Source organism: Lepisosteus platostomus, chromosome 18 (genome assembly GCF_059453375.1).
Source record: "Lepisosteus platostomus isolate fLepPlt1 chromosome 18, fLepPlt1.hap1, whole genome shotgun sequence".
Taxonomy (NCBI): Eukaryota; Metazoa; Chordata; class Actinopteri; order Semionotiformes; family Lepisosteidae; genus Lepisosteus; species Lepisosteus platostomus.
Window position 1 is genome coordinate 17,616,517 of NC_142628.1, and position 20,743 is coordinate 17,637,259.

Here is a 20,743-nt window from a genome sequence, read left to right on the forward strand (position 1 = left end):
CCGGAACACACACTGAAAACTAATCTCTAACTTCACACGCTCCCTCATCAGAGCTGTAGATACTGTAGAGACACTCAGTCCAGCTCCTCTGTAACTTCACACCAACACTCCCTCATCAGAGCTGTAGATACTGTAGAGACACTCAGTCCAGCTCCTCTGTAACTTCACACTAACACTCCCTCATCAGAGCTGTAGATACTGTAGAGACACTCAGTCCAGCTCCTCTGTAACTTCACACTAACACTCCCTCATCAGAGCTGGAGATACTGTAGAGGCAAATTACTCACTTGTAAACATGCATGTCTCCCAGTATAAACCAGTATTCTTGTAATGGTGAGAGTGATAAAAATATTTATTTTCAATTGATACTCAGGGCTCGGTACTGGGTCCTCTCCTATTCAACATTTACATGTTACCACTTGGTCAGTTATTGAAATCATTGAAATCACATGGTCTGAATGATATTTTCTGTGCCACTGATACTCAAATATGTTTCCAAACCCGACACTGCTGTGACTGTCTCTTCTCTCTCTAATCGCATCTCTGACATAAAATCCTGGATCATTCAATTTCCTTTATTTAAACTCTGACAAGACTGAAGTCATGGTTTAGAACGGATAGCTCCTCCATCCACCTATCTAAAGCCAATGCTGACCCTGTCTTTATGGCAATGTCCTTGAATTTCAGTCTAATCTGAAGAACTGGGGGGTGATATTTCATCCAGGCTTGACCTCTGACCCACATGTGCAGATACCATAAAAATATAATTCTTCAATCTCTGAAATAGCGCCAGCATATGTCCAGTGATGTCTCCAACTGTAGCAGGTCAGTGATGCTGTGGAGAATCACAGCAGCTCCTGTGATGTCTCTGACTGGAGCAGGAAAGCTGCTCGTCGTCTCTCAGGTTGATTACTGCACTGCCCTACTCTCAGGGGTGTTTAAAGCCACACTGAACAAACTCCAGTCTGTCCAGAACTCAGCAGCCTGACCCCTGACCAGGTCTAGGGCATTACTCCTGTCCTGGAGTCCTTGCACTGGTTTCCTGTCAGGTTTAGTTTTAAAATCCTCATGCTCTCCTTATAAGGCTCTGCATGGCTCAGCACCTCAGTACCTGTCTAAGTTATTATCTGCAACCTTTGTTTGTCTGACTCTGGTCTCCTGTCTGTCCTCTAAGCTTGTTTATACTCTGTGGGCTTTCCTGCTGTTTCCCAGAGCCCTGCAACTGAATCCCCGAGAATACCAGTCATTCCCTGAAGAGCTTTCAGATCCAAATCCAAAACCTTCTTCAGAAACGCCTTTAATTTGAGTTTGTATCTGTTCATTATTATTTTTAGTAGTAGTAGTAGTAGTAGTAGTAGTAGTAGTAGTAGTAATAGTAGTAACAACAACAACAACAACAACAACAACAACAACAACAACAATAATAATAATAATAATAATAATAATAATAATAATAATAATAATAATAATAATAATAATAATACACCACTCTCGCACTGGAGGCTGCTACTCTGTCAGTAGCAAAACGGAACTCTGGTGTGGGAGTTTAGTGTTTCCTGGGGGGAAGGATGAGCGGCGGGGACAACTTCTCTTATTTCGGTGTTCAAATAACATTTCGCTTCTCCTCCTTTTGTGTGTTGCGGGAATCCCTATTCTCCTTTCGCTGCTAGTGGACTAAAGTCAAACTGTCTGTGTCGGTCTTCCAGAGGACAGCGAGGGATTGAGTGATTGTTGGTATTGAAATGTCTTCAAAACCGACCTGTCTGATCGTGACCAGCGCCGCTCCGGAGGGTGAGATTGTTATTAAATTTGTTACTGCTGCCGCTACTCATCGTTATTATCGTTATTAGGTTGGAAATGATGATGATGCTCTCTCCTCTCTCCTTCAGGAGTGTCTGCCCAGTCGTTTCTCCAGGCTTTCAGTCTCTGCAGCTCCGCTTTCAATGTGCAGACGGCAACACCAGGGGTGAGAAACTGATTGACACAGACACGGGACAGACAGACTAACATACAGACACAGGGGGACAGACAGACTGATTGACACACAGACACAGGGGGACTGACAGACTGACACACAGACACACTGACAAACAGACACGGGGACAGACAGACAGACTGACTGACTGATTGACACAGACAATGGGGACAGACTGACTGATTGACACACAGACAACGGGGACAGACTGACTGACTGACTGACACACAGACAATGGGGACAGACTGACTGACTGATTGACACACAGACTATGGGGACAGACTAACTGATTGACACACAGACAATGGGGACAGACTGACTGACTGATTGACACACAGACTATGGGGACAGACTAACTGATTGACACACAGACAACGGGGACAGACTGACTAACTGATTGACACACAGACAATGGGGACAGACTGACTGATTGACAGACTGACTGACTGACACACAGACAATGGGGACAGACTGACTGACTGACACACAGACAATGGGGACAGACTGACTGACTGACTGATTGACACAGAATATGGGGACAGACTGACTGACTGATTGACACACAGACTACGGGGACAGACTGACTAACTGATTGACACACAGACAACGGGGACAGACTGACTAACTGATTGACACACAGACAACGGGGACAGACTGAATGATTGACACACAGACAACGGGGACAGACTGACTGACTGATTGACACACAGACAATGGGGACAGACTGACTGACTGATTGACACACAGACTACGGGGACAGACTGACTGACTGATTGACACACAGACAATGGGGACAGACTGACTGACCGGTTGATTGATACACAGACATAGGGGATCTGACTGACTGACACAGACATATGGGACAGACTCTGACTGACACACAGACATAGGGGACAGACAGACTGACCGGTTGATTGATACACAGACATAGGGGATCTGACTGACTGACACAGACATATGGGACAGACTGACAGACTGACACACGACACAGGGGGACACAACAGTTAGAGCACAAGGCCATTGTTTTTACTGGGACAAGAGGTACAGGTGCTAACAGTTGTGGATGTGAATAACCTAGTGTCTGTGTCTGTCTGAAAGGGCAAGGCTATTGATTTTGTGGGTGTGGACGAGACCAGTGCCCGCTGGGTGCAGGATTTCAGCGTTAAGCCCTACGCCAATCCAGCCAAACTGGAGTCAATTGACGGTTAGCAAGCTGTGCTGCACTATACTGGAGCATCTTTCACTGTATTGTCACTGACACCACACACACTGTCACTGACACTGTAGAGACACTGACACTGCACACACACTGTCACTGACCCCACTGTAGAGACACACATCCACTGTCACTGCACTGTAGACACACACAAAGTCACTGAAACTGTAGAGACAGACTGCGCACACACTGTCACTGAACTGTACACACTGAAACTGCACTTTAGAGACACACTCTGACACTGCACACACAGTCACTGACACTGCAGACATACACACTTGTCACTGCTCTGTAGACACACACACTGACATCACATACACACTGTCACTGCACTGTAGAGGCACACACACTGTCACTGACACTGCAGACACACTGACATCACACGCACTGTCACTGCAGTGTAGAGACACACACACTGTCACTGCAGTGTAGAGACACAGACACCACACACACTGTCACTGCACTGTAGAGACACAGACACTGACACCACATGCACTGCAGACACACTGACATCACACACTGTCACTTTCACTGCACTGTAGAGACATACTGTCACTGACACTGCAGACACTGTCACCACTGTAGAGACACACACACTATACACACTGTCAGTGACACCACACACACTGTCACTGCACTGTAGAGACACTGACACTGCACACACACACTGTCACTGAACTGAAACACTGAAACTGCACTGTAGAGAGACACACTGTCACTGACACTACAGACACACTGTACTACACACACTGTCACTGCTGACACACTCACTGCACTGTAGAGAGACACACTGACACTGACACTACAGACACACTGTACTACACACACTGTCACTGCTGACACACTCACTGCACTGTAGAGAGACACACTGACACTGACACTACAGACACACTGTACTACACACACTGTCACTGCTGACATACTCACTGAATTGTAGAGAGACACACTGACACTGACATCACACACACTCACTGCACTGTAGAGACACACACACACAGTCACTGACACTGCAGACACACTCACTGACACTGCACTGTAGAGACACACACACTGTCACTGACACCCCCCCACACAGCACTACACTGTAGAGACACACACAGTTGCTGCACTGTACTATAGAGACAGACACACTGTGTGTTTGGCGGTGTTTTTGTATCGTCTGTGTGTGTTGTGCGCAGGCGCCCGGTACCATGCCCTGCTGATCCCAGACTGTCCCGGGGCGCTGACGGACCTGGCCCACAGCGGATCGCTGGCCAGGATTCTGACCCACTTCAGCTCTGAGCAGAGTGAGTCTGTGCACATATGTGCGTGTGTGTCCATGTGTGTGTCTGTGTCTCTGTGAGAGTGCATATCTATGTGTTTGTGTGTCTGTGTGTCTATGTACGTCTGTGAGAGTGTGTATCTATGTGTGTCCGTGTGTGTTCCTGGTGTGATACAGTTCTGCCCCTGTGTCCCTGCAGAGTCGGTGTGTGTCTGTCTATGAGTGTGTCTGTGTGTGTTCCTGGTGTGAGACAGTCTTGCTCCTGTCCCTGTGTCCCTGCAGAGCCGATGTGTGTCTGTGTCCATGAATACCAGTCATTCCCTGAGCGCTTTCAGATCCAAATCCAAACCTTCTTCAGAAACGCCTTTATTAATTTGAGTTTGTATCTGTTCATTATTATTTTTAGTAGTAGTAGTAATAAGAACAACAACAACAACAACAACAACAACAATTATACACATTATGATAATAATGTGTCCGTGAAAATCCAAAATCAACAAACCGTTTCCAACTGCTACTATGCATGCTTTCTGGAATAAGCCATGCACATATCAAAATGTGATGTTTTCCATCCTAATGCATAAGATAGAGTGTGTGTCCCTGTGTCTGTGTGTCCGTGAGTGTGAGTGTGTGTATGTTCCTGGTGTGATACAGTCCTGCCCCTGTGCAGAGCCGGTGTGTGTCTGTGTCTGTGTGTGTGAGTGTGTCTGTGTGTGTGAGTGTGTTCCTGGTGTGATACAGTCCTGCCCCTGTGCAGAGCCGGTGTGTGTCTGTGTCTGTGAGTGTGTGTCCGTGAGTGTGAGTGTGTCTGTGTGTGTGAGTGTGTTCCTGGTGTGAGACAGTCCTGCCCGTCCCCCTGTCCCCCTGTCCCTGCAGAGCCGGTGTGTGTCTGTGTCTGTGAGTGTGTCTGTGTCTGTGTGTGTGAGTGTGTCTGTGTGTGTGAGTGTGTTCCTGGTGTGATACAGTCCTGCCCCTGTGCAGAGCCGGTGTGTGTCTGTGTCCGTGAGTGTGTGTGTGTCTGTGTGTGTGAGTGTGTTCCTGGTGTGATACAGTTCTGTCCCCGTGTCCCTGCAGAGCCGGTGTGTGTCTGTGTCCGTGAGTGTGTGTGTGAGTGTGTTCCTGGTGTGATACAGTTCTGTCCCCGTGTCCCTGCAGAGCCGGTGTGTGTCTGTGTCTGTGAGTGTGAGTGTGTCTGTGTGTGTGAGTGTGTCTGTGAGTGTGTGTATGTTCCTGGTGTGATACAGTCCTGCCCCTGTGCAGAGCCGGTGTGTGTCTGTCTGTGAGTGTGTGTGAGTGTGTTCCTGGTGTGATACAGTCCTGCCCCTGTGCAGAGCCGGTGTGTGTCTGTGAGTGTGTCTGTGTGTGTGAGTGTGTTCCTGGTGTGATACAGTCCTGTCCCCGTGTCCCTGCAGAGCCGGTGTGTGTCTGTGTCTGTGAGTGTGTCTGTGTCTGTGTGTGTGAGTGTGTCTGTGTGTGTGAGTGTGTTCCTGGTGTGATACAGTCCTGTCCCCGTGTCCCTGCAGAGCCGGTGTGTGTCTGTGTGTGTGAGTGTGTCTGTGTGTGTGAGTGTGTTCCTGGTGTGATACAGTTCTGTCCCCGTGTCCCTGCAGAGCCGGTGTGTGTCTGTGTCTGTGTGTGTGAGTGTGTCTGTGTGTGTGAGTGTGTTCCTGGTGTGATACAGTCCTGCCCCTGTGCAGAGCCGGTGTGTGTGTGTGAGTGTGTCTGTGTGTGTGAGTGTGTTCCTGGTGTGATACAGTCCTGCCCCTGTGCAGAGCCGGTGTGTGTGTGTGAGTGTGTCTGTGTGTGTGAGTGTGTTCCTGGTGTGATACAGTCCTGCCCCTGTGCAGAGCCGGTGTGTGTGTGTGAGTGTGTCTGTGTGTGTGAGTGTGAGTGTGTGTGAGTGTGTTCCTGGTGTGATACAGTTCTGTCCCCGTGTCCCTGCAGAGCCGGTGTGTGTCTGTGTGTGTGAGTGTGTCTGTGTGTGTGAGTGTGTTCCTGGTGTGAGACAGTTCTGTCCCCCTGTCCCTGCAGAGCCGGTGTGTGTCTGTGTTCCTGGTGTGAGACAGTTCTGTCCCCCTGTCCCTGCAGAGCCGGTGTGTGTCTGTGTGTGTGAGTGTGTTCCTGGTGTGAGACAGTTCTGTCCCCGTGTCCCTGCAGAGCCGGTGTGTGCGGTGGGCCAGGGCGTGGCGGCGCTGTGCTGTGCCACCGAGGGGCAGGCCTGGATCTTCAGAGGGTACAGCCTCACAGGGGTGGGTAGCCGGGGGGTGCTTGGGGTCTGCGGCTGCCGCTGCTGACCGCTGACCGCTGACCGCTGCCTGCCGTCTCTCTCAGCCCTCAGTCTGCGAGCTGGTGCGCCGCCTGGACTTCGCCAGCCTGCCGCTGATCGTGGAGGACTTCGCCAAGGACTGCGGCGCCGCCTACGCCGGTCAGTCGGGCCCGAGTCCGAGACCCGAGCTGCCATGCAGGCCCTGTCCAGCGCACCTCGCTGACCAGGCCTCCCCTCTCCTCCTCTCTCCACAGCCAGTCAGGAGGACGCCGTCCACATCGTTCTGGACCGGCACCTGATCACGGGTCAGAACTCTCAGTCCACTGCAGCTGCAGTCAACAACCTGATCCTGCTCTGTGGCAGCAGGTGAGAGAGGCCCGGTCCGGCCAGGAGTGTCCAGTCCAGAAGCTGCAGCACAAGCCTGCCGGGTCGGTTCTGCTCACTGGACTCTCCTCTGCTCTGCATTTGCAGGAAGTGATGCCGCCCTCGGGACCCTTCTGTCTCCCCCATCCCCCACCCCCCTCCAACCCTGGACAGAGAACATGTGTCCAGCTGGACTGTGTGCTGACTGCTGCTGGACTGGCCCGCAGGAGTGTCCAGCTGGACTGCGTTCAGTGATGCTGGACTGGCCTGCAGGAGTGTCCAGCTGGTCTGCGTTCAGTGATGCTGGACTGCCCCGCAGGAGTGTCCAGCTGGTCTGTGTGTTGAGTGATGCTGGACTGGCCCGCAGGAGTGTCCAGTTGGACTGTGTGTTGAGTGATGCTGGACTGCCCCGCAGGAGTGTCCAGCTGGACTGTGTGTTGAGTGATGCTGGACTGCCCCGCAGGAGTGTCCAGCTGGATTGTGTGTTGAGTGATGCTGGACTGCCCCGCAGGAGTGTTGATGTTTTAAAGTGATTTGTGTAGAGAAGCCTGAATAAATCTTGAAGCAGTGGTGTGGTCAAGCGTGGTTTGTCTGCCTGTGATGTCCTCTGGGGACGGGGCGCAGTGTGGAGTGATGGGTGTCCCCGCCAGCGTGTGTCCACGCAGCTGCAGGAGCAATGGGGACGAGCTGGACCTCTGTCATACTCACAGGCCACAACACGAGTAAGAGCATCGAAAAGGTCATTTTATTTGTACTGTAGCACTACCTCCGAGCGCCGCCAGGCCTGCAGGACCAGGGTTCGAGTGCAGGCGGTGGCGGTCAGTCCGTGTCCACGAGGGAGGTCAGCAGGCCACGCCGTCGGGTCCAGCGCCTGCACCCCTGCTTCCACAGCAGCAGAACCGCCCCCAGGAGGAACAGCACAGCGCCCCCTATGGTCAGCCCCACCGCCAGGCCAACGGGTCTGCCTGAGCTGCCCACCGCGCCTGCAGGCAGAGGGAGGAGAGGCGTCGGTTCCCAGTGGCCGGCCTGTGGGCATCGCCGGCCACCTGTCACGCGAGCTCTCGGTTCCGTTGTTTAGTTTTGTGTGGTGTTGGGTTTCTTGTGTAAAAAGTCACCTGTGATTGCCCTGAGCACTGCTGGACCTGAGATTCAGGGCTTGGGACCTGCTGTCAGTGCAGACAGAAAGGACTTGACTTTGCGTCTCAAGCACCCAGCTGCCAGGTACACAGGCATCCGCGTGAATGTGCAGTCGCTGGATGTGCAACACCAGAGAGGGAGAGAGACGACTTCTGAGTCACTGAAACTCCCAGTACCACTGCACAACCTGCTGGATTTCTGCTGTACAGAATGGACCACAGCTGATTCTACTTAACCCTAACCCAGCGTTACTGATGCCACTGAACGATACACTGTAGCTTGTTTTAACAATTCTCTGCCAGTGGCCCTGGAGAGCTGCATGTATTTATTATTTTTATTATTAATTGTTGTGTTTGTATTTATGTCTCTCTCCTCTCGCCGTTGTATAGTGCATTTCCTGAGAGGCCAGCATGAGTAAGATTCCCGTTGCACCTGGGCATATGGCAAATGAGCTCCTAAGATAAGATCACTTTATTGGCCGTATACAATTTCTTGGACTTGGCCCAACAGAGTAGGATTCCTCTGCTGGCCGCGGGATACAAACCTTCAAGAACCTTCAACCTTCCAGCCACAGGCATAGATCCTGAGCCACAGAGCCACCGCACTGCCCAAACACTGCAATACCAGTCCATGCAGAAGTGGAAGAGGCATGCCCCTGATCCAGCTCCACATACCAAAAATCTGTGTACCCCCTCATAGGTGGCCTATCAGATATTAAACTGATAAGAACAGAAACTGCACATGATCTGAGCCATAGGATAGAAGCGCCCTCCATCTCTGTCTCTGTATGCAGCCTGACCTGCTTGTGTTGTGGGCTGGGCCGAGCCTACGTCGCTGATGTAGATGGGGCTGGAGCGGACATTGTAGAACCGGGACACGACGGAGTCGACCACAGAGCGGCTAGCAGACGGCCCACAGCTGGATGGACAGCTCTGGGAGCTGCTCAGGGCCAGGCACAGCTGCACAGTGCACTCCACATACATCTGGAGAGGGAGAGAAACAGTTGCACAGTGCACTCCACATCTGGAGAGAAAAACACAGTTGCACAGTGCACTCCACACATGTGGAGAGAGAGAGTGACAGATACTCTGGGATTAGAGAAACATTCTTCCCTAAATTCAGAAATCTAATCACAGAGTTCCCACAACTGCCAGAATCACAACGGGTCCCAATCCTACTGGGAGAGGGAGGAGGGAACTCAGTTGAACTGGCAGCCCAGTATGTGATCTCCTGTCACAGCCTGAGGAACAGTGAGTCTGTCTCCCAATAATGCTCAATACATTTACAGTATATGTAAATATTTTATGATATGTCCTTGTTGTAAATGTCTGTAATATGTCTTTAGATTTTATTTTACTTTTATTTTTTTGTTTTGTTTCATGTGAATTTCATTATTTTTATTTGCTTTGGCAACACTGATTGTACCCATCGGTCATGCTAATAAAGCACCTTGAATTGAAATTGAGACAGCTGCACAGTGCACTCCACACATCTGGAGAGAGAGAGAGAATCTGGACAAGACCTGACCTGAATCTGGCTCCAAATATTTGAAAGTGTAATCCAACCCATTGCCCTATACGGCAGTGAAGTGTGGGGTCCCCTCACAGACCAGGATAACACTCAATGGGACAAACACCCCACAGAAACTCTGCACATGGAGATCTGTAGAAACATCCTCCGTGTGCAGAGAAAAACACCTAACAACTGGTGCAGGGCCGAATTAGGCCAGTACCCACTATTGATAATCATACAGAAGAGAGTATTAAAGTATTGGCTACACCTAAAGAACAGCGACCAAAATTCCGACCACCACAAAGCCCTGCTGAGCAAAGAGCTGAGCCCAAAACAGAGCCCCCTGAGCCAGCTGGTCCTGAGGCTCACTGACCTGAGCCACACCGACACTAACCAGCATCAGGACAGCACTGCTAGAGCACCACAACTTAGACTCAACCACATCACAGCACAGATCAAACAGCAATATCTCACACACTGGGACACACACACACAAACACAACATAAACTGGAATGCTACAGAACCCTAAACAGACAATACACACTAGCTGAATATTTGACCAAGATAAGAAACAGCAAAAAGAAACAGACCCTGACAAGTACAGGCTCAGTGACCACAGCCTGGCCATAGAAACTGGGCGACACAGGCAGACCTGGCTGCCCAGAGAGGACAGGCTGTGCTCCCACTGCCAGCGGGGAGAAATAGAGACAGAGGTGCACTTCCTACTGCACTGTGACAGATACTCTGGGATTAGAGAAACATTCTTCCCTAAACTCAGAAATCTAGTCCCAGAGTTCCTACACCTGCCAGAATCACAACGGGTCCCAATCCTACTGGGAGAGGGAGGAGGGAACTCAGTTGAACTGGCAGCCCAGTATGTGATCTCCTGTCACAGCCTGAGGAACAGTGAGTCTGTCTCCCAATAATGCTCCATCTGTCTACAGTATATATAAATATTTTATGATATGTCCTTGTTGTAAATGTCTGTAGATTTTATTTTATTTTTTGTTTTGTTCCATGTTAATTTTATTATTTTTATTTGCTTTGGCAACACTGATTGTACCCATCGGTCATGCTAATAAAACCTTGAACTGAATTGAATTGAGAGACACAGCTGCACAGTGTACTCCACACACATCTGGACAGAGAGACAATGGTTCATTATAAACAGGGAGAGAGCGACAGGTGGATTATAAATAGAGGACAGGCTTGCACACAGGCAGACAGACAGGGGAGCAGATGGACGCACCAGATTGCTGGAGTAAGACAGGCTGCCCAGGTCCAGTCTGTAGACCTTCAGGGTCGGGTTCTGAGTGACCACCTGCAGCGTGTCGTTTCTGGCACACCTGGAGGAGAGTGAGCTGAGCTGAGTTGGCGCCCGGCGATGCTGGACAGGCCCTCTGCCCTCGTCTTCCCCCCGTCTGCCCCCTGTCTCCCCCTGACTCTCCCCCTGACCCCCCCATACCCTCTCTGGATGATGGTGAGGTTCTGGGCGAAGTCCGGCCGGTCTGACTCCACGCAGCGCTCCACCAGCAGCTCAGCCCGGGGGACGCTGGTGTTGGCGCAGACGTGCAGGTCCAGCAGCTGCGAGCGCAGCGCCCTGGTTAGGCCGCGCCCCTGCTGTGCCAGCTCGCTGGGCTGGTGGAACTCCAGCCAGAAGTGGAACTGCCCGAAAGCCTTAGCATCGGGAGGCAGGGAGATCTCATAGCCCACGTTGCCCCCGAGCTGCCTGGCGCTGAAGCGACACACCAGGGGCACCAGCAGGCTGGGCTTCCGAGTGATGGGCGGGGCAGCAGAGGGGCGAGTCCGCAGGGCGTTCACAAACACCAGCTGGGAGTTCTCGTCCTGCAGAGAGAGAGACAGGCAAGGAAGCACACAGCACTACTGCACTCCAAGACTGCGCTGAGACAGAGGGGTTAAAACACACTGACACTGCGCTGAGACAGAGGGGTTAATACACACTGACAATGCACTGAGACGGAGGCGTTAATACACACTGACACTGCGCTGAGACAGAGGGGTAAATACATACTGACACTGCGCTTAGAGACGGAGGGGTTAATACACACTGACACTGCGCTGAGAGACAGAGGGGTAAATACATACTGACACTGCGCTTAGAGACGGAGGGGTTAATACACACTGACACTGCGCTGAGAGACAGAGGGGTAAATACATACTGACACTGCGCTTAGAGACGGAGGGGTTAATACACACTGACAATGCACTGAGACGGAGGCGTTAATACACACTGACACTGCGCTGAGAGACAGAGGGGTAAATACACACTGACACTGAGCTGAGACAGAGGGGCTAGTACACATTGACACTGCGCTGAGAGACGGAGGGGTTAACACACACTGACACTGAGCTGAGAGACAGAGGGGTTCATACACACTGACACTGCACTGAGAGAGAGGGGTTCATACACACTGACACTGCACTGAGAGAGAGGGGTAATACACACTGACACTGTGCTGAGGGACAGAGGGGTCTTCAGATACACAGGAGGGTGGAACAGAGAGAGACGTGTTGGGGGGCGGGTCTAATACCACAGTCCTTGTTCCACAGCCAATGAGAGGGATGCTGAGAAGGAGGTGGGTGTGGTTTGCGGTGAGGTTGCATGAGGGGTCGTTGAGCTGCAGGTCGGAGGGGCTGAGCAGAGGGATGGAGGACAGAGGGAGGGAGAGAAACATGGCTTCTTGTCCACACTGTAACACTGAGAATGATAATGGAGAGGGGGACAGAGAGACATTATTTTATTAAAATCCAAACTTCTCCGAGTCACTCCACTGCTCACAGACACATCCTACTGATCACAGACACCCCCACTGATCATAGACACTCCCCACAGATCAGACACCCCTACTGATCAAAGTCACTCCTCTGCTCAAAGAAACTCCACATTGATCACAGACAGACCCCAATGACAACAGACACCCCCACTGATCACAGACACCCCCACTGATCAAAGTCACACCCACTGATCGCAGACACTCCACATTGATCACAGTCACTCCATATTGATCCCAGTCACACCACACTGATCAGACACCCCCATTGATGACAGAGACACCCCCACTGATCAGACACTCCCAGTACTCACAGACACTCCCACCGATCAAAGACACCCCACTGATAGCAGACACACCCACTGATCAGACACTCCCACTGATCACAGACACCCCCACTGATCACACACAGACTGATCACAGACACCCCCACTGACACTCCACACTGATCAAAGACACCCTCACTGATCAGACACCCCCACAGATCAGACACCCCCATTGATCACAGACACCCCCACAGATCAGACACCCCCATTGATCACAGACACACCCCAATGACAGACATACCCACTGATCAGACACTCCCAGCGCTCACAGACACCCCCACTGATCGCAGACACCCCCTCTGAAGACACCTCCCACTGCTTACTGATACTCCTCATTGCTCAAGAGAGGTGTTGGGGTATGTGGGCTCACAGTTTGGGAGTGAATTCATAGCAATAATGCAGATGCTGATATGGCAGCAGTAATTACTGTCTCCATGACAACAGGTGGTTTATTACTTGTTACCTGATCCGGGGGGGGCGGAGCCTGGCTTCCCTAAGAGAGAGAGACAGAGAGAAAGAGAGCTCAGACCTGCAGTACACATTGCAGCAACACGCAGCAACACACAGGCATGGACAACACCGCACGGCACAACAGAACACAAAACAGCAACACACAAGCATTGTCAACACAACACAGCTCAGACCTGCAGTGCACATATCAGCAACACACAGCAATGTACAGACATGAATAACACAGCACAGCACAGAGAGCACAGCACAACATAGCACAATACTGCAACACACAGGCATTGTCAACACATCACAGCACAGCTCAGACCTGCAGTACACATTGCAGCAACACACAGGCATGGACAACACAGCACAGAGAGCACAGCACAGCTCACACCTGTAGTACACATGGCAGCAACACACAGCACCACACAGGCCTGGACAACACAGAACAGCACAACATAGCACAACACAGTAACACACAGGCATTGTCAACACAGCACAGCACAGCTCAGACCTGCAGTACAACACAGCACGGTACAACATAACACAACATAGCACAGCACTACACAACACTGCAGAGCACAGCACAACACAACACAACTAAACACAACAAAGCACAACACAAACCAGCAGAACACAGCACAGCACAACAAAGCACAAAGCAACACAACAGAGCTCAACACAACACATCACAGCAAAACACAATATAGCAGAGCAGCACAGCAGGAAGAGAACGGCTCTCCTTACTCTGTTCAATCCACAGGCACCGGGACTCTGACTGGAACCTGGAACACAGGACAGCTTCAGCTTCAGCTGTTCGCAATCAGGCAGTCAGCGTGTCACCTAGTGAGTGTGTTTCTGTGTCAGTGTGTTACTGTGTCAGTGTGAACATCAGTGTCAGCCTGTCATGCAGTGAGTGTGTTACTGTGTCAGTGTGAACATCAGTGTCAGTCAGTGTGTTACAGTGACAGTGGGAGTGTCAGTCAGTGTGTGTTAGTGTCAGTGCATCGGTCAGTGTGTTACAGTGACCGTGGGTGTGTCAGTCAGTGTGTGTTATAGTGTCAGTGCATCAGTGAGTGTGTTATAGTGACAGTGGGTGTGTCAGTGAGTGAACGGTTACAAAGAGTGTCAGTGGTACCTGGCAGTATTAACAGTGAAGCAGACAGGAATCAGGAGGAGCAGCTGATTGGTCGTTCTGATCCACATGATGTTGACTGATGCCAGAAGCCCTGCTCCCTCTGTATTGTCCTCTTGCAGTGCTGACACCTGGAGGCCAGGAGGACCAATGACTGCGATTTCTGACACCCTGAGTACAGTGAAAGCCACATCAAGTTCAAGTTCGTTTATTGTCATTGTACTCATATACAGGTATATGGTATAACGAAATGCTATTTATCTAGCTTTCAGACGATAAGTAGTACAAAAAACAACAATACAATTGTATAAGAAAAGAAAGACAGAGACAACAGGCAGTGTGCAAAACAACAACAGATAACAGGATCAGATGTGCAAACTCATACATCAACAGAATATAAAGGATAGAAAATTATGGGGAGTGAAATTCTTGACATGTGAGGCAGAGGTAGATTTCAATGTGTGTTTGAGTTTTTGGTAAGAGAGAAGGCACTGTGAGGTTCAGATCGTAAGTGAGGCTGGGAGTTTAATAGTTTAATAGTTTAATAGTTTAATAGTTTAATAATAATAATAATAATAATAATAATAATAATAATAATAATAATAATTGCTCACACTTATATAGCGCTTTTCTGGACACTCCACTCAAAGCGCTTTACAGGTAATGGGGATCCCCTCCACCACCACCAATGTGCAGCTTCCACCCGCATGATGCGACGGCAGCCATAGTGTGCCAGAACGCTCACCACACATCAGCTATATTAGTGGGGAGGAGAGCAGAGTAATGAAGCCAATTCATAGATGGGGATTATTAGGAGGCCATGATTGGTAAGGGCCAATGGGAAATTTGTCCAGGACGCTGGGGTTACACCCCTACTCTTTTCGAGAAACACCCTGGGATTTTTAATGACCACAGAGAGTCAGGACCTCGGTTTTACGTCTCATCCGAAGGACGGTGCCTGTTTACAGTATAGCGTCCCCGTCACTATACTGGGGCATTAGAACCCACATAGACCGCATGGTGAGCGCCCCCTGCTGGCCCCATTCACACCTCTTCCAGCAGCAACCTTAGTTTTTCCCATGAGCTCTCCCATCCAGGTACTGACCAGGCTCACACCTGCTTAGCTTCAGTGGGTTGCCAGTTGTTTGATAGTGTGTGGGTAAAAACACTGGACTGGTAGTCCGGGCCCGAATGCTCCAGTACTGTTTTCCAGATGGTAGAGGGTCATGCAGTCTGTAGCTGGGGTGTGTGGGGTCTTTGATGATGCTTAGAGCTTTCCTCAAGCACCGTCTGTCATAAATGTCCTGTATGGATGGGAGGGCAGCCCCAGTGACGGACTGGGCAGTTTTCACCACCCGCTGTGGGGCTTTGCGGTCAGCAATACTGCAGTTGCCATACCACAGTGATGCAACCTGTCAGTGTGCTTTCTGTAGTGCATCTGTAAAAGTTAGTGAGGATCTGGGGACATATCTTAACCTTCTTCAACTGTCTTAGGAAGTACAGGCGCTGTTGAGCTTTCTTGATCAGACAGGTGGCGTTGAGAGACCTTGTGAGGTCCTTGGTGATATGGACGCCAAGGAATTTGAAGTGACTGACCCTTTCCACCTCAGTCCTGTTGATGTGGATAGGGCATGTCTGTTTTGCAGTTTTCTGAAATCAACGATCAGCTCCTTGGTTTTGCTGACGTTGAGGGTGAGGTTGTTGTCTTTACACCACGTTGTAAGAGGACTGACCTCCTCCCTGTAGGCCCTCTCATCATTGTCTGTGATCAGACCTACAACTGTGGTGTCATCGGCAAACTTGATGATGGAGTTGGTGTTGTGTTTGGCCTTACAGTCGTGGGTGTAGAGGGAGTCGAGCAATGGACTAAGCACACACCCCTAGGACACCCCAGTGTTCAGAGTTATTGTGCTGGAGGTGTGGTTTCCAAGCCTGACAGCCTGAGGTCTGCCTGTCAGAAAGTCCCGAGTCCAGTTGCAGAAGGTGATGTTAAGACCCAGTGCACTGAGTTTCTTGACTAGTTTCTCTGGAATGATAGTGTTAAAAGCTGAGCTGAAGTCGATGAATAGTAGTCCTGCGTATGTGTTCTTTTTGTCCAGATGGGATAGGGCCGTGTGTATGGCAATGGAGATTGCATCATCTGTGGATCTGTTGGGTCGGGAGGTGAACTGGTACGGGTCCAGTGTGTTCGGAATGGTGTCCTTAATGTGCTTCATGACCAGCCTCTCGAAGCACTTCATGATGACAGGTGTTAGTGCCACCGGTCGGTAGTCATTAAGACATGTCACTGTGGTTTTCTTTGGTATTGGGATGATGGTGGTTGTGTTGAAGCAGGTGGGGACTACGGCTTGGGCCAGAGACATGTTGAAAATGTCATGTGTCATTGTGCCAGTGTGTTCACTACCCCTGCCCACAGTCAGAGCTGAAACTGTCATTCTCATCTCAGCACAGGAGTAACACTGAATTCACACACCACCGCCTTGCAATTTAAGGGCAGTTTAAAATTTCACCTCGTCTGAAAGTGTCCTGGTCACTTTAACAGAGATGATTTCTCAATCCCTGGCTCTCGGAGACAGAGCACTGACCTGTCCAGAGGGCTCTGGGAGGAGAAAGTGATGTTGAGCTCTTCATAGGGCAGCAGAGCTACGCTTGCGCCTCCTGCTGGCGTCTGGCGTGTGAACCTGGGCTGAGACGCAGGGTCACAGTCAGGAACTGCAGCTTCCACTGAGAAAGAGAACAGTGTTTGACAGAGTGTTAGTGTGAAGTTACAGATGAGCTGGACTGAGTGTCTCTACAGTATCTACAGCTCTGATGACGGAGTGTTAGTGTGAAGTTACAGAGGAGCTGGACTGAGTGTCTCTACAGTATCTACAGCTCTGATGAGGGAGTGTTAGTGTGAAGTTACAGAGGAGCTGGACTGAGTGTCTACAGTATCTACAGCTCTGATGAGGGAGTGTTAGTGTGAAGTTACAGATGAGCTGGACTGAGTGTCTCTACAGTATCTACAGCTCTGATGAGGGAGTGTTAGTGTGAAGTTACAGAGGAGCTGGACTGAGTGTCTCTACAGTATCTACAGCTCTGATGAGGGAGTGTTAGTGTGAAGTTACAGAGGAGCTGGACTGAGTGTCTCTACGGTGTCTACAGCTCTGTAGATGACTTCGATGATTTTGGCGTTTCGGTACCAGTGATGGTGAGCTGCAGTGGAATGGAGCTTAGTGGGTCTGTGGTTCTGCTCAGGGAGGGGAGTCCTTGTTCTCTGTCGGTGCCGTGGGTCAGGTTGAGGGGCTTGTGGGGGAAATCCTCCAGCACCAGCTCCAGTGAGAACTGCCCCATGGGCCCAGAGCCTCTGTAGTTCAGCACACAGCGCTCCTGCAGAGAGACAGCAAGACAGAGTCAGGGGGTCGGCTGGCTGCCCCTTTCCCAGCTCGGGCACGGCCTGGCCCTCTACCCCCCTCACCTCGTCTATCTGCAGGAAGGCATGCTGGGAGCACAGCTGGCACTCTCCTTGCTCCTGTTGCCCGTAGCGACAGCGTACCCTGTCTCCGTCCGCGTCCCACACGCTGAGATTGATCTGGCGAGGGCAGTTTGCAACGAGCCTGGCAGGCAGAGAGCAATCAGGCTGTGCTCTGCAGTGCCCTCGCAGTGCACAGCCTGGTGCTGAGAGACACTCACCTGACTGGGGGCAGGAGGGCCGCCTGCGGGGGGCTGTTCACAGCACGGGTGTCGGAGCGCAGAGCCAGCTGGGCCGAGAGGGGTAGAACCACTGCAGCTCTGTCTGCAGCACGCCAGCAGCACAGACTGGGCCTGAGGGAGGAGAGAGAGAGGAGAGAGGAGAGACAGAGGGAAGAGAGAGGAGAGAGAAAGGAGAGAGAGAGGAGGGAAAAGGGAGGAGGGAGAGAGAGAGGAGAGAGAGAGATGGAGGAGAGAAAGGAGAAAGAGGATGAGAGGGGAGAGAGTAATAAATCTGTAAATGAATCATCATTAAGACACTGAACGCCTGGTACAGCAGAGTGCATCGGTGGGCAGACGGATGGACATGCTGTAACGGACAGGACTCACAGGCACCCTCCACTGCCGGCAGGTGGGGCTTATAGGTTGTTATTACCTCAGCTGCAGTAGAGAGGAGTGATTTCCAGGGACGATAACCCCCCCACGGAGGAGACACCAGCCGGGGTGTGGTGTGAGGCCCTGGGGGGCAGCGAGGGAGGTGCAGTTGTCTTCCCCACACATCCCCGGCAGGGCCGCAGGGCAGGGCCGGGCAGCCAGTACACTGTACTGCACTGACACCTGGAGAGACAGGACCTGGGTCAGCGTCGCCACAGAGCGCTGGAGGAGCTCTGAGAGACAGTCAAACTGCTGTTAGCTACACAGGCACGTGCATTTAAGACCTCAAAAGAACAGGCCTTTACACAAAGGGCGGTGGGGGTGTGGAACAAGCTGCCAAGCCATGTAGTTGAAGCTGATGCATTCAGGAAACAGTTGCTTGAGATCTGTTAGATCAATTAGCTCCTAATGAGCCCACAGCCCAGACCAGTTGCCAGCGGGAGGTCAGTCGTCCGTCTACAGACTCAGCATCTCCTGTCATACAGCTGATGTTTCCGTTTCCTATTTGACAGTGCACGACACCACAGGTCATCGGACCCAGCGTAAAATCAGCCAGGTGTCGGTCCAGTCCAGTCGGGAATCAGCCAGGTGTCGGTCAGTCGGGAATCTTGGTCAGCAGCCTCAGAGCAGAGCCAGGCGTCTCTGCCTTCCTCCTAACCTATCTGCTCGGTCAGTCAGTGGACTGACTGCTCCCCCAGCTCGGGACACTCACCTGCAGGCTGGCCCCCTGCCCCAGGGGCTGCACACTGACCGAGGAGCCGAGGTAGGACAGATCTGCGGAGGGGCGCCCCAGACGCCCGAAGATCGTCACCAGCAGCAGCCAGCGTGACGCTGACACCCCCGCTGTCCCCCACACTCTGCTCGGCATCGTTTCCACTGACCTCAGGTCTGCCCCCTGCTGGACAGACAGAGAAGTGTGTTAAACATGCAGCGCTACTGTGACAGCGCTACTGTCACCTCCGAGTGCAAGATATTGCTCTGACTGCTGCTGAGATCTACTCACTCCTGCTCACACTGAGACCCTCTGACCCCGTCTCACTCCTGCTCACATTGAGACCCTCTGGCCCTGTCTCACTGCTGCTCACACCGAGACCCTCTGGCCCTGTCTCACTCCTGCTCACAGTGTGACCCTCTGGCCCTGTCTCACTCCTGCTCACACCGAGACCCTCTGGCCCTATCTCACTCCTGCTCAAACTGAACCCCTCTGGCCCTGTCTCACTCCTGCTCACAGGGTGACCCTCTGGCCCTGTCTCACTCCTGCTCACACTGAGACCCTCTGGCCCTGTCTCACTCCTGCTCACACTGGGCCCCCCTATCCCTGTCTCACTCCTGCTCACAGTGTGACCCTCTGACCCTGTCTCACTCCTGCTCACAATGTGACCCTCTGGACCGGTCTCACTCCTGCTCACACTGGGCCCCCCTATCCCTGTCTCACTCCTGCTCACAGTGTGACCCTCTGGCCCTGTCTCACTCCTGCTCAAACTGAACCCCTCTGGCCCTGTCTCACTCCTGCTCACAATGTGACCCTCTGGACCGGTCTCACTCCTGTTCACACTGGGCCCCCCTATCCCTGTCTCACTCCTGCTCACAGTGTGACCCTCTGGTCCTGTCTCACTCCTGCTCACAGTGTGACCCTCTGTTCCCATCTCACTCCTGTTCACAGTGAGAGCTTTTGTTCCTGTCTCACTCCTGCTCAAACTGGACCCCTCGTGCCCTGTGTCACTCCTACTCACACTGGGTCCCCCCGCCCATCACACTCCTGCTCACAGTGAACCCCTCTGTTCCCGTCTCACTCCTGCTCATACCGAGACCCTCTGGCCCCGTCTCACTCCTGCTCACAGTGTGACCCTCTGTTCCCGTCTCACTCCTGCTCACACCGAGAGCTTTGGTTCCCGTCTCCTGCTCACACCAAACCCCTCGGTTTCTGTCTCACTCCTGTGTCTCCAGTATGAAGGTCTGGTGGCGTGTCCAGTGTCTCTGGAGGGTCCTGTGAGTCCAGTGTCTCTGGAGTGTCAGTTGTGTCCAGTGTCTCTGGAGTGTCAGTTGTGTCCGTCTCAGCCTGCACTGCGAGCTCGTTTCTCCCTCTTGCAGGAAGGCTGAAGGAGGACAGCAGCAGTTCCAGAAAGTGACGCAGAAAGAGGCAGAACTGGACCAACAGGAGAGGAGAACAATGGAGGAGGAGGAGGAGAGAGGAGAACAGGA

General features: G+C 51.8%; 2 protein-coding genes and 1 pseudogene across 8 annotated transcripts; 1 reads left to right on the forward strand and 2 right to left on the reverse strand.

The window, feature by feature from the left end:
• The first annotated feature begins 1,544 nt into the window (after positions 1-1,544).
• On the forward strand, positions 1,545-7,651 carry gatd1 (glutamine amidotransferase class 1 domain containing 1). 2 transcript variants are annotated; one of them, XM_088612081.1, is made up of 8 exons: positions 1,545-1,791; positions 1,890-1,966; positions 3,074-3,179; positions 4,370-4,477; positions 6,610-6,701; positions 6,784-6,877; positions 6,973-7,084; positions 7,190-7,651. In XM_088612081.1, the coding sequence occupies exons 1-8, from the start codon at positions 1,743-1,745 to the stop codon at positions 7,194-7,196; spliced, it is 645 nt and encodes a 214-aa protein (XP_088468207.1). In that variant the 5' UTR covers positions 1,545-1,742; the 3' UTR covers positions 7,197-7,651. The 2 variants fall into 2 exon arrangements, with proteins under 2 accessions (XP_088468207.1, XP_088468208.1); XM_088612082.1 differs by lacking the exon at positions 7,190-7,651 and having other exon boundaries at positions 6,973-7,088.
• A 153-nt stretch (positions 7,652-7,804) lies between these two features.
• Positions 7,805-20,659, reverse strand: LOC148645848 (uncharacterized). Of its 6 annotated transcripts, none has more exons than XM_088612074.1 (15): positions 20,475-20,659; positions 19,254-19,436; positions 18,543-18,724; positions 18,110-18,241; positions 17,895-18,033; positions 17,620-17,806; positions 17,023-17,161; positions 14,441-14,608; positions 14,050-14,087; positions 13,313-13,342; positions 12,284-12,450; positions 11,197-11,576; positions 10,981-11,077; positions 9,018-9,201; positions 7,805-8,064 (listed from the first exon to the last, which is right to left on the reverse strand). In XM_088612074.1, exons 2-15 carry the CDS (start codon positions 19,407-19,409, stop codon positions 7,901-7,903), a joined length of 2,163 nt encoding a protein of 720 aa, XP_088468200.1. In that variant the 5' UTR covers positions 19,410-19,436; positions 20,475-20,659; the 3' UTR covers positions 7,805-7,900. The 6 variants fall into 6 exon arrangements, with proteins under 6 accessions (XP_088468200.1, XP_088468201.1, XP_088468204.1 ...); XM_088612075.1 differs by having other exon boundaries at positions 19,254-19,439; XM_088612078.1 differs by having other exon boundaries at positions 20,449-20,659.
• LOC148645849 (U2 spliceosomal RNA) lies at positions 8,809-8,987 on the reverse strand (annotated as a pseudogene).
• Positions 20,660-20,743: the final 84 nt, after the last annotated feature.